The 13,971-nt window shown below is 46.4% G+C and overlaps 1 protein-coding gene across 1 annotated transcript in view; it reads left to right on the forward strand.

Moving 5' to 3' along the window:
- The window catches only part of bach2a (BTB and CNC homology 1, basic leucine zipper transcription factor 2a), a 32,268-nt gene extending 20,043 nt beyond the window's left edge, over positions 1 to 12,225 (forward strand). The window contains exons 3-5 of the mRNA XM_072689012.1: positions 4,546 to 5,937; positions 10,538 to 10,744; positions 11,794 to 12,225. Coding sequence (XP_072545113.1) covers positions 4,546 to 5,937; positions 10,538 to 10,744; positions 11,794 to 12,195 — 2,001 coding nt within the window. The 3' untranslated portion in view covers positions 12,196 to 12,225. The remainder of the gene's footprint in view (positions 1 to 4,545; positions 5,938 to 10,537; positions 10,745 to 11,793) is intronic.
- Positions 12,226 to 13,971: the final 1,746 nt, after the last annotated feature.

The following is a 13,971-nucleotide window of genomic DNA, read 5'->3' on the forward strand; positions in this document are numbered from 1 at the left end:
TATATATATACATACATACTTCTACTTCTTCTATATATAAGTATAATCTCTTAAGCTGGGAAATGTTGCTACAGTTATTTAAGCTCAGTTGAATGATCCAGGGTTATTTTTAATTGTTACAGGCATCACTGTTTGTGCATCCAGCAGTGATATTGGTGATGTATCGTGAGCGTGTGAACTTGCGAGTGTGTGAAATGGGGCAGGGTTGTGATTTGTTTACTGTTGGCTGAGTTGCTGAGAGTTACTGAAGACGTTTCAGAATGAAAGCAGCAGGACCCATCATTTATTCATACTCGCCTGTCAGAGTAGCAGCGGTGTAGATGCCTCTCACTTTCAACTCTGTGGCTATTTAGACACCCGTTACTGCCTGAAGTCCCAGAAATGTCAAAAATCCTTATTTCTGATCAGCCTTCACGTTTCTTTCGTTAAATATCTATTACTCTCTTAACGCTGACGTGTAAAAAAAAAGACTGGCTTCTCTCTCCTGCATTAGTCAGAACCGGATCCTCCCACCTTCTTTTATAGTGAGGATCTCTCCCGTCTCTGCTGCTGTCTGCGTGCGTTTCCCTGCCTGCCGACCTCATTAGGATCACTGGTTATAACATTAAAGGAGTCTCGTATGGAGCTGGGCTTCCATAAAGACACGCTTCTGCAGGCAGCAGCTGCTGATGCAAGCTGAAAATAGATCCAGAGGAGGTTCAGCACTAACACCCCCCCTCCTTCCAGCAGCTCTTCCATTTATTAGCAACTCTAGCAAAGCTGCCTTGACTTATTTTGAACAAGATAACTGTCCTTTCTGAGGACGATGCTCTGGATGCAGCCACATTGCCCCTGGCATCCGCAGAAGACCACCAGAGCCAGTGGTGGGACTAGCTTGGCTTGGCTTGTTTGGCATCCTGGGTAAATTCTCCCCTTTGTACACCCTCTCCACCTCACCCAACAACAAAAAATATTATTCAGAGTCAGATAAATGATTTTTTCCAGATATTGGGACCATCAAAAAGTTACACTTTTGGATTGTGGTGAGGTCAGATGAGGTCAGAAGGCAGGCCTCACCACCAAGACTGCTATGGGACTCATGTTCTTGCCTTATAAAGGTAAAGGTGCATGTATTTGTCACTGCACTATGTAATGTGTCCTCTGCATTTGACCCATTTGTGGTAGTGAACACACACACACACACACACACACACACACACACACACACACACACACACACACACACACACTAGTGAACTAGCTACAGTGAGCACACACATCCCAGAGCGGTGGGCAGCCAACTCAACAGTGGCAGCTTGCTGAGCCCGGGTATCGAACCCACAACCTCTGTCATCAATAGCGCGGAGCTCTAACCGCTGAGCCACCACTGCCCCTATCCTTCACATTGGGGGTTCCCTGGGGGAATGGCGGCCCCACTGGCTTCCCCACCGGTGGCCGAAGGGCCCTAAGCTAACTGTAAGGGAGGTGGAATAGCTGTGGGAGAGGAAAGGTATGTATGTATGTATGTATGTATGTATGTACTGTAGGTGTCTAGGTTGTAGGTTACCACTGTCTGTATCGGTGGTATCGTCCAGTTAGTATGGGGCGGGGCTACAAGGTGAAAAGTGGCAAGGTGTAGACTATCAAGGGTGAGAATGTGAGAGTGAAATGTTGATGCTATGACTAGACCGTCTAGAGCTGGGCGATATGGTAAAAAATACTATCTCACGATGTTAATAGACATTGTTCACGATATTTATCACGATACATGTAACTACGGACTGAAAGCATCAGTAGTGACAGATTCTTATAAACTACTATTCAGATTCTTTCCCGTACTGAATACATCTGCTGCTCCTCATCTAATTAACCCAGTCTAATCACACTGTTAGTAATGAAACCTGCAGCTGATCAGTGTTTATTAAGCACTAACAGTCTCCTCCATATGATTAGAGAAGCTTATTATTATCATCACGATAACGAAATTGATCACAATACGATAAAATATCGTCATATTGCCCAGCTCTGCCCTGTGCCGACGCTGAGCCAGGGTAGATTGTGGTACGCTGCTGTACCTTTAAACCGTTTATTTTATAATCCGCCGGGACTTGGGACTTACCTGGAAGCATTTACGTTCCTCCTTTTAATAGCGATGATAAAATGTCCCAAAAATAATTACGATAAAAATATTATTGATGTTTAAAGCTGCTGATTTAACGATAATTTAATTGCATAATAATACAATGACACCCTTTTTTAAAGAGCAATGAACTTTTAGTAATTTATTTAAACTTAATTAATATCATAAATAAAACGTGACTAAAATAAAACTACTGTTTCTAAACGAAGTTGACACTCCGGCTCGGTCACATTGTGAACACACAGTGATGTCACTTCCTCAGACCTCAGAGACTGTGTGACCATGCTCAGTGTATTTCCACGGTCATAGAAAGATGGCCAGTTGCCTTCTAGTTAGCCTTCTAAATAAAGCCCAGATAATGATGTCTTTGGGAGGGTGCTGACCCACCGGATAATTGCCAAACGTCCCAATGGCCAGTCCCCATCTGATTCTCCCTCTGTGCTGTTGGTGGCTGTGTTCTCAGTGTGTGTCTGGTTAGGGCTGTTCAGTCTTTACTCTGCTTCCCTCGAGAGGCTCGTTAGTTTCACACATGATCCGTTACACCGCTACCTGTCAGTCCACGCTGTATCTGTGTGTGAAGGCACAATTATGGATGTATTGGTCACTTCACACACTGCACTTTCTTCCTACAGGATAGAGGTCACTGTCTGTCTGCTCTCAAGCTCGCTGCCGACAAATAGAGTAGACCAGAGGACAGAGGAATTTGTGGTCAGCAAAAACAGTCCAGTTGAGGTCATGTCCAGATAGTGTATGAGGGTCAAAATTGGCTTTGAAAGTGAAGTGTTGAAGTTTTCTTTTACTAAAGAAAAACCTCAGCTAGTTTGAATAGACTAATAATTTAAAGATCCTCTAATCTTAGACTCTACTAAACACAAGTCAATATGGAGACCATAGTACTCTTCTCTTCGCCTGAGTACTCTCAGAAGAGGAGGGTCTTCAGTCTGGGTTTGAGGACAGCGAGCGTTGGACTCTGCTGTTCGGACACCCAGGGGAAGTTCGTTCCTCCACTTCGGTGCAGGACAGAAAAAATTCTGGACGCTCGTCTTCCGTGGATCTTAAAGGATGGCGGGTCGAGCCGAGCCGTACTTGAAGCTGGAAGGGCTCTTGGTGCAGATCAGGCTTTTTTTGACCATCACCATCAAGTACGGAGGGGCTGGCTGGTCCAGTCTTGGCTTTGTAGACCAGAGTCAGGGGTCTGAATCTGATGACCTGGGCAGCAGCTACAGAAAGCCAGTGAAGAGAGAACACAGCAGTGGAGGAGCTGAACATGGCTGAACTTAAAAACATTGAAGACGTCCCTGGTGCTGCTGCGTTTTGGATAAGTTGCAGATATACAAAAACTATGCAGACTCAGAAATATCAAGCAGTAGTAATATCAATACAAATTCTATTAAATTATGACACTGTTGCCCTACTGTCTCTCGCCCCCTCCCGCTCTGTGATTCTCATAGCTGCTTCGTCTGCCTTTCTCAGTGACTCTGTGATTTGCAGAACAGATGTGCATACAGATGTGTGTAATTTATCCCTGTTTGAGTGTCCCATGAACGCCCTGGACTGCTGATGCAGGGTGCACATGCTGCATGTAAACACAAGGAGTGCTTTTGATGTATTGGGAATAGTCCATCCCGACTGAGGTGTATGTAAACGGGACTGCTGGGGGTTGGTTGTATGCTTTAAAATGGGCTCTATTAGCATATTTGATCTACCTAGCTATTTATTTTTAATGTATTTGTATTATGCTATTGTTAACTTGGCTAAAATTAGTGTTTATTGACATTTTATTTAGAAATGGTTGTTGTAGACCATGTACCTTGTCCCACTCCCATGCTCCACCCACACTAACAGCTAACCTACACCCCAGGTCTTCAAATCTGGGCCTTGAATCCAGTTTCCAGTCCTGGATTTTGTTATAGGAACAGTTAATGTAATTGATTGGCCATATGGTGTTCACATCTACCAAGGTTTACGAAGTTCAGGACTGGGAACTGGATCCAAGGCCCAGATTTGTAAGACCTCTAGGCACTAGACATGTGGAAAGTTTGCAGGTTTGTTTCCTGGCACTGAAACAGCCAGCCATGTCCGTGAGCCCAAGAGAGCACAATCGAGTGCTCCCTCTCCTGCATATCTCAGTCTGAAGATAGCTGACGCTAGTAGCATCTCGAGTAGTCACCTGTAGCGTTTATCTCTGTGCTTGTTGAGCTCCAGTGATGTTGTGTTCGCACCAGTTGGAAAAGAAGAGGTTGCCTTGATTCATATGCTAGCATTCACCCTGCCTGGCATCGTGTGATCTGGGGAGATAATGGGATAGTCGGGGAGTGGGAACTGCGACGAGAAACCATGAGAACCCTGAAGGAACCCGTAAAATTCAGACATGTAAAAAGTAGCTAAGTTGTGATTGAGGCTGTCTCTTATTTTGTCTTCTGTAGATCACAATGAGAGGGTTTGCACCCCTCTTGCAGTTTGCCTACACCGCCAAGCTGCTGCTGAGCCGGGAGAACATCCAAGATGTGATGTGCTGTGCCGACTTCCTGGGCGTCCACAACCTGGAGGACTCCTGCTTCCTCTTCCTGCAGGCACAGATGAGCAGCGAGGGTGAGGAGCGGCCGAAATCTCCACGGACGCCAGCTCAGAGCTGCCCTCTGAGCGGCCCTCATAGTTTCAGAAGTTCCCTCAGCAATTCTGTTGACCAGGAGAGATTACTGTCCACCAACAGCCCGCATGTGCAGTCAAATGCAGTGCAGGAAACCACTGAAGTCCCCAGTCATCCCAAATACAGGAAGCACCAGCAGGCCTATGCTAAGCACAACACCACACACACCTCTTCACACAGCAGTACCTCAAGCCCAGCCAGCTCACTTCAAGACACAATCACCAGCAGTGATGCCCAGGGTCTAAATATGTCGCTAGTGAAAGCAGAACCATCTCCTGGAGAAGAAAGACTGACATTTGATCTCTCTGAAGCAGAGCAGAGCGATGCAGGCAGGATGGAGTTGGACACCGAGATGGACTTTAGCCACCAGCTGCTCAGTTCTACGCCCGCTGACGTGCCAGTGAGCCGGACGTCACCCCTGTGCCTGCGCTCCCTGGTCAAAAACAGCCTTATCCCTCCACTCCACAGTTTCTCCACCAATTCGTCCCTGCTCAGAAGCAACCAGCAGTTTCCCAGCCCACTCTTCCCTGCTCAGAACCACCATCTAGCTCAGGGTGACTTTAAAAAGGACTATCAGGCTTTCATCGGAGGGCTCGCAGTGACCTCTTTGAAGCAGTCCCTTGGATTCCCAGCTTTGAAGTCCCTCTCCTGCGAAAGGATCTGTAAGCAGGAACTGGAGCAAGACATGGACCGCAGGAGCGTCATCTTCTCCCAGCCGTCTGAGCGACTGCCAGCACATTCCTACCCAGATGAGTCTCCTCTGGAGCCAGATGTCCCAGCAGGCTCTAGCCACTCTTTGCCCTCCTCTCAGGCTCTCTCCCCTACTTCTGGACCTTCCGAAGCCTCACTGCTGTCCCGCCGAAGGCTAAAGAGGAGCTGCCCAGTGCCCATTCAGGTGTGTCCCCGCTCCACACGCACTGAGACCTGCCCCAGGACGTCCAGCTCGTGTTCTTCCTACTCGTACGCGGAGGACGGCAGCGTGAGCTCCCCTTCCAGCCTGCCGCAGTTTGAGCTGTCCTCGTCCTCGCCTCGCTCCAGCCTGGCTCTGGACGGGAGGCCCGAGATAAAGTGCGAGAAATCATACGACTCCAACTCCAGCGACGAGTTCGGCTCTTTCTCGGAGGGAGACAGTGAATCCTGCCATGCCAAAGAGCCGCACACACTCGAGGTTGGTGAGCTTTCCTTTCCTTATATCCTGAACTCTAAAATCACTTGGGAGTCACTCGGCAGCAATGCTCCTCCTCCAAAATCTAGTAGAGAGCCTTCTTCTTCTCTGGACAGTAGAGACAAAAGCAGTTACTCCAACAAAAGCAGGTGAAACTCTTTTAATGCTCTTGATTTCAGAAGAAACAGTGAATAAGCAGTTGTCCAAATACTTTTGTCAATAAAATGTATTTACACAGCAGTGGAATACGTAAAATAGACATATTAAGCCTGGTAACTTTCTTAAGCTGATTGAATATTTAACTTCAGATCAGAGAAAGTAGTTAGGGGTCTTAAAAGGACTGCCCAGCCGGAGACTCGAACCCGAGGCTGTCCCTTCCCAGCTGTAAGACACGGCCATCAATTACATGGGCATCAGTTAGTTGAGCTGAGCAGAGCAGCCACTAATACATAGAAGCAAACCAGACCTATCAAAATAAAAGTCACTAATAAGAACGAAAGGACAGGCCGGGTCAAAATAGGTAGCAATGACCGGTAGCACGACCCGTCCACTGGGATTGAGTAGCATAATGGCATCACAGTTATTCTAAATGTTGATTAAAACTTCATATAAAAAATATATTCGTGATGGTGGCAAATTCTGAGGAGTCCAGGTTGAATAGGTGGCCCTATATTACAAAAAATAGCTGCTTGGCCTGGGAAACTGAACCTGGGCCTTATCAATACCGGTTTGATCCCCCATCCAAGCAGGAACCACACAGCCCACAGCTAACCGACTCTCCAACAGACACCAGCATACTCAGCCATTGGGTTTGTGTGCTCTCAGCCCTAGCGCCTGGTCACCTGCAGGGCAGTGGTGGCTCAGGGGTTAGAGCACTGGGCTGTCGATAACAGGGTTGTGGGTTCGAATCCCGGGCTCGGCAAGCTGCCACTGTTGGGCCCTTGAGCAAGGCCCTTTACCCTCTCTGCTCCCCGGCTGCCCACCACTCTGGGTGTGTGTGTGTGTGTGTGTGTGTACTCACTGTCTCTAGTTCACTAGTGTGTGTGTGTGTGTGTGTGTGTGTGTGTGTGTGTGTGTGTGTGTGTGTGTGTGTGTGTGTGAAATGCAGAGGACACATTTCACTGTACAGTGACAAATACCTTTACCTGTCAGGTAGGCTGTCCATAATCTGAGGGTTCTGAGGGTGCTCCAGGGTTCCTGGGTGCTAGACGTAGCAGTGTCGTTAGCCCGTTTTTTTTTTTGTTTGTTTTTTTCATTTGTTTTCATCATTGACTGACTTCAGTTATGAAACATCTCCCTGTTTATTTCTGTAGCCTCTCAGAACTACGCTCCGGCTCCAGCCCTAGGATCTTGGAGTAGTCCGGAGCGTTGCCATGGCGATGGGCAGTGAGCCGTTCGCCTCTCTCACTCTCTGTCTCTGAAAGTCGTCACTCAGCAGAAAGCTCACTCGCTCACGCCGCTCCACAGCACAGCACATGTTGGGTGATTGACTGTTGCATTGCCTCTGTTCATTTCTGGTGCCCTAATTAGAATAGTTAGCTGGAGAAGTTACTCCCATTGCTGACACAGATGTGCAAATGCGCGCGCACACACACACACACACACACACACAGCTTGTCTAGCCCCTGTAGGGAAGTATTGCCAATAGAATAGGACACTCTGGCTCTCTAGAGCAGATAAACCTATGAACTTATTGGCTCCATGCTGCCTAATGCCAGGCGTGGGCTAGTAGAGGGGTATAAAGCCCCCCAGCATTGAGGAGCTGTGAAAGAACTGTGTTCTCTGGAATGATGGTTCAGTCCATTCAGTACTTTTGGGATGAGTTTGGGATGGTGATCGTCCTCCAACCTGACCTCACGAACACGCTTGTACAATCAAATCTTCACAGCAATGCTCCTCCTCCAAAATCTAGTCGAAAGCCACCTTCTTCTCTGGACAGTAGAGACAAAAGCAGTTACTCCAACAAAAGCAGGTGAAACACTTTTAATGCTCTTGATTTCAGAAGAAACAGTGAATAAGCAGTTGTCCAAATACTTTTGTCAATATAATGTATTTACACAGCAGAGGAATATGTAAAATAGACATATTAAGCCTGGTAACTTTCTTAAGCTGATTGAATGAATATTCAACTTCAGATCAGAGAAAGTAGTTAGGGGTCTTAAAAGGACTGCCCAGCCGGAGACTCGAACCCGAGGCTGTCCTTTCCCAGCTGTAAGACACGGCCATCAATTACATGGGCATCAGTTAGTTGAGCTCCCCCCGTTTCCTTTTTTTACCCGTCCTCCTGCAGGATCCAGGTCTGTGTGTTTATCGTCAGTGGAGTTACTCTGGGCTCATTTTGTCATTCCCTAACCCCACAGGAGTAGCGTTCGTCTTACTGTGTGTGTGTGTGTGTGTGTGTGTGTGTGTGTGTGTGTGTGTGTGTGTGTGTGTGTGTGTGTATCGCTTCCCGCTGTCTGTCAGGCCCGCAAAGCTGTTCTCCCTGCTGGAGGTGTTAGGCCGTCTAGCTGGCAGCTGCAGGTCCCCAGACGCAGAACTGGGCCAGACGCTGGCGGGCTCCCAGCTCACGATGTGGGCCGCTTCACCTCACTGCCTAACAGATGAGCCCTACTTTCCAGCGCCGGACCCCCTGTTAGAGAAATGACCTGACTGCTGTTCAGAGAGAGCGCTGAAAACGGGGTGTTGGGCGTAAATCGTGCCGCTGGAAGCCCCAATCTGTCGTTGCAGCCTTATTACAGGGCTCTCTGTGGCGGAGCGGCTAAATATAGAGCTCCATCTTACACGGAACGAGCACTGGTGCAAGGTCAGGAGAGAGAGAGAGAGAGAGAGCGAGAGAGCGAGAAATTCAGAGCGAGAGAGGCCGAGCCGTCCTCTCTGCTGATCACAGTGGACCATGATATTCTCATTCAGTAGATCTTTAGGTCAGGTCTCAGCTAGACTGGAATTGCAGTATCGTAGCTTTTGCAGGATAAATGAGTCAATCAGCTTTAGATTTAGAAGCACCTGTGTACAAATATACAGACATGTCCATAAATATTTGGACGGGGTTTTTCTTTTTGTCATTTTGCCTCTACTAAGCTTTGATAGTAGGGCTCAAACCAAAATATTGCATGAACAGATTAGGAAGTAGACATTTTGACAGTCCCTCTATTTATACAGGCTCAAAAGTAATTGGACAGAATATCAGTTATATGCGGTTGCCTATAGAGAAGGAAACAGGAGGTTTATCATAATATGAATCTGACAATGGTGTGTATCAAAATGACAAGATGAGTGGACCAATAGAAATGCTCCAAATACGCTAAGAAGGTTCTGCAAGGAATTGTAGCTCATGGTGCTTTACAGATTGGTGCACGGTTGCAGCAATAACCCAGAAAGCATGCAATACTAAAAAGTCTGGGACATGAGTCTGGGAAGGGGTTTAAACAGATCTCAGAACAGTTAGAGGTGAGATCAGCCACTGTTCCACCGTCCACTAAATCATCTACAAGAGGAACAGCTGACCAACATGACCAGGTCAGGACGTCCCAGCAAGTTCAGCCCAACAGCAGAACCACAAGATGAATGAAGATGAGTCCAACAGTCCTGCAGTGTCCTCAGGGTAGCAGGTAGATCTCAGCTCAGATCTCACACAGTTAATGTTGAGGTACAGCTTCTACCATCAGAAAGAGACTGAGCTGGTCTCGAGCTTCGTCTGTCTGAAGCACATGGATTCAGAGGTCCTGGTCCTTACATTTCTATTAAATCCATTTATATATGATGATTAAAGACGTTTCTTCAGGTGATCAAATGGTCAGATCTTTAAATATGTTCGAAAAGACGAAGGATTTCATGGGGTGTCCTCATTTTCTTCTTCTCCTTCTAATAATGGCGAGCCTGTAATGAGGACCATCAGTAATCAGTAAAGCACTAAAGCAGTAGCAGTAAATTAGAGCTCCAGCAGTGGTTCGAACAGAGTCACTCATTGCTGGATGAATGGTGCAGCTCCGGGAGTCTGTCCTATATAAGACTCCTTTTGGGAGGGAGTCAGGGAGGGAGTCAGGGAGGGAGTCAGGGAGGGAGTCAGGGAGGGAGTCAGGGAGGGAGTCAGGGAAACAGCAGTGGTTTAAATAGGGCAGATTTGCCTTCAAATTTTCCCCATCCTTATTAAGACTCACTAAATATAAGGCTAGTCTAATGTCATATAAGTGAGACTGTAGCGCCATCTAGTGGTGGGTGAGGATACTACGGTTTTCCTTAAGTGTAAGTGCACTGGTAGCAAATAGTTGTTTTTTTTTTCAAACTTTAAAAGGGTCCGTTCACACAGAAACTGAGGAACCCTTTCTAAATTCGAATGGTTCTTTGAGTTGATGCGGTTCTAGATACATTATAACCATTGCCTTTTTGCTGAAGAACCCATTTTTAAGGTAGTAGTAATGTTTAGTTTATTGTTAATTTCCATTTTTTTTTGTTACCACTGATGATTGATTTAGGCTCATGATGGTTAATGCAGTTTAAGGGGTTAATTATTTATTATTCAGGAAGTTTTTCATGTTTTTAATATTTAATTCAGCATCTTCAGCATCTATAATGCACATAATGAGATGAATCCATGCTCCTCCAGGTGAAGCTGCCTTTCCCAGTCGATCAGATCACCGATCTTCCACGGAACGACTTCCAGCTGCTGATAAAGATGCACAAACTGTCGTCAGAACAGCTGGAAATTGTTCACGACCTGAGAAGGAGGAGTAAAAACCGGATCGCTGCCCAGCGCTGCCGCAAGAGGAAACTAGACTGCATCAAGAACCTGGAGTGTGAGATCCACAAACTGGTGGGTGTTTCTATAACCAATGAGTATACAGAGGAAATGTTGGTGTGTGTTACACTCTGTGTGTGTGTGTGTGTGTGTGTGTGTGTGTGTGTGTGTGTGTGTGTGTGTGTGTGTGTGTGTGTGTGTGGATCAGTGAGCCAAACCATTACTGACCACCTGCTCAGTATGTTCCCTCAACAGACTGGGAATCGAACCCCAGTCTCCTATGTAGTGTGGTAGCTCCCCAGACTGGGAATCGAACCCCAGTCTCCTATCTGGTGTGGTAGCACACTGGCAGGTTATCCTGGTGGATTTTAGGCTACGTTGACTTTGGACTTTGGATAAAACACAGAGGACCAACATCAGCAGATGACCTGGAACCCCAAACCATCACAGACTGGGGAAACCTCACGTTGGCCTTCAGACAGCTTCCAGAACCCTGATTTCCAAATAATATACAGAATTGACTTTCTGAAAGAGGACTTTGGAGAGCTGAGCAACAGTCCAGTTCCTTTCCTCCTTATCCCAGGCAAGACACGCCTGCCTTTGTTTCTGGTTCAGGAAGGGCTTAATATTAGGAAAGGCCCGTTTCCTGGTGACGTCTGTCCATGGTGGCTCTTGATGCACTGACTCCAGCCTCAGTCATTGAAGTTCTTGAATCTACTTCTCCTGACGATCCTCTCAAGGCTGTGGTCATCCCTGTCACTCGTGCACCTTTTGCTACCCGGTTTTCCCTTTCCAGTCAACTGTCAATTGATATTCAATTAATATATGGTCTGTTTTCGTCTTCTGGGCAACTGTCAAGTCAGCAGTCTTACGCATGACCCATGTGCTTTACGCCATACGGAGCCACAAAGCCTTGAAATATGTCGGTTTAATATAATAATATGAAATCTGACCACTGACCTTTTTTTATTATTAAATTATGAACAAAAATGACAAAAAAAACTTTTTTTGCAATATTATTTTTGAGATGCATCCATATATTACATATCCGGCATATGGAAGAAACCCCATGTCCTAGCAGTGTATAAAAACACAAACCTGTGTGTGTGTTTCTCTCTGAGCAGGTGTGTGAGAAGCAGAAGCTCCTGACCGAGAGGAATCAGTTGAAGGCATGCATGGGGGAACTGTGGGAGAACTTCTCCTTCTTGTCGCAGGAGGTGTGCAGAGAGGAAAAGCTGAGTCCAGAGGAGAACTGCCCTATATTTGACCAGCGTCCAGGCCGAGCTTCATCCAGCCCCATCCACATAGACCTCACCGTGTCGTCCAGCCCCAGCAGCATAGACCTCACCCTGCCGTCCCACCGCTGCCCGCTGCCGCCTTCGCCGAGCCCGGCCGAGCACCACAGTCTAGACGAGGCCTCGCCCGCGAGGCCACAGCTGGGCACGCTTGCTCCTGTAGAAATCGGCAGCCCGACAGTGACTGTAGCTCTTTGTCAGGAAATGACTGACAAGTGTACAACAGAATAACAGGGAAGTCTGTGGGAATCTTTTGGTTTCCCTGCATTAATGGAGATTTGACTGTCTCTGATGTTGGGTGGGGGGGGGGGGGGGGGGGGTATTCTTTTCTCTTTTGTTTTTCAGCTTTAGGGAGTGCACTGTTCTGTAGATGTCCTGTGTGTCATGGTGGTGTGGTTTATTATGGTTCTTAAGGTATCTGATTAAGTCAAGATATCTATATATATATCTATATATAAAAAAAAAAAACACTTTTACACTTCCACTTTTTTACAGCACAGCGTTCTTCTAGATGTGCAGCAGTAACTCTCGCTCCAGCTCTCAGATTAATCTCAGGAATCTCTATGAATGTTTTCTGCTCTTTTTACAGGTGGAGATCCTTTTATCCCTCTCTTTTCATAAAGCATTCCAGGTGGGGGGGGGGGTTGAGGCGACGACAAAGGCAATGGCAGAGAAGAAAGGAGAGGATGACGAGGAGTGAGGTTTGCATAGTCAAACAGATGATGTTCTTCACTGGAAGTGATTTAGGTGAACCATAGGGAGGAAAATTATTAGCTGTTTCAGGTTGACGGAGGCAGAGTGGAGAAGCTCCTTCACTTTTGATAATTTCTTACATCCTTATCCTGGTGTTTGCTACACTCTTAAAAACAGAGGTGCTTCCAGTGGTTGTTCAAGCAGTGCCGTAGAATCCAGGTCTTCAAGTCTGGACCTTGCATCCAGTGTCTAGTCCTGGGAATGGTTATTGTAATTGATTGGCCATGTAGTGTCACACCTACACCAAGGACTACAAGGATCAGGACTGGAAGCTGGATTCAAGGTCCAGATTTGAAGACCCCTGCCCTAGAATAACCACTTTTGGGTCCATGAAGAATCATGGGCCTCCTAGAGCAACAATTCCCACAGTTTCCACAAAGATTCTGAAGTTCTCCAGTGTTTTCTTATTTGGGATGTGTTCAGGTTCGAAGGACAGTGGGGTCCGTCATTATATAAGCAGAGCTGTGGGGAGTTGTATGGATCTGACCTCTTATTTAGACCTGTGCTCTGTAATGCTAAGTATTACTAACTGGTAGCTACATGTCAAGCATTGTCTACAGGGGGTAGCCAAGGAACTTTTGAGGTTGAAGATGCTGGTGAATGCAGCATGCAGGCCTGGATATGTGTCAACCTTTAAACTGCTGAAGAACCTTTACATCAAGGCAAAGTTCATTAGATTATTGGGGCTCTGCACCCTCTCAGATCTCTCTAGCATCTCTCCAGACCCATTTGAAGCACCTCTATCATTTTCCAGAGTGTAGTTGGTCTGGATTGAGCTCCTCTGTAATTAATTCATAGTCTACAACTGTTACTGTTGACCCAGGGCTTGTTGAGGATGCACCACGCTACATCAATGTTTTTGTGCTTTTTATTTCACTTTTTAGCTTCATTTTGTTGCCTTTTGCTCTCACAGACCTCGCCCACACCTCGCAGATGCAGTAGGTCATGGTTATCCAGTGCTGCTACAACACGGAAAGCAATTACTTTGAGCTGTTTTTAGCGACTGTTAAAGAAAGACCGGATCTGAGGCAACTGAACGCAAGGAAATTGCAATTTTCCCACTTTATATTATGTTATAACTATGTAATTACACATTAACAATACACGTAATAACACTGTAACTAATGCTAATGAGTTACAGCTGCATTACAGTTCTACAGATCCTTTATATACAGTTACTCCCATCTTATAACACATGTATAACCACATAAGAGAGGGTATGCTGTTACAGCTGGTGAGATGTACTTGTATAAT

Source organism: Salminus brasiliensis, chromosome 10 (assembly GCF_030463535.1).
Source record: "Salminus brasiliensis chromosome 10, fSalBra1.hap2, whole genome shotgun sequence".
Lineage (NCBI taxonomy): Eukaryota > Metazoa > Chordata > Actinopteri > Characiformes > Bryconidae > Salminus > Salminus brasiliensis.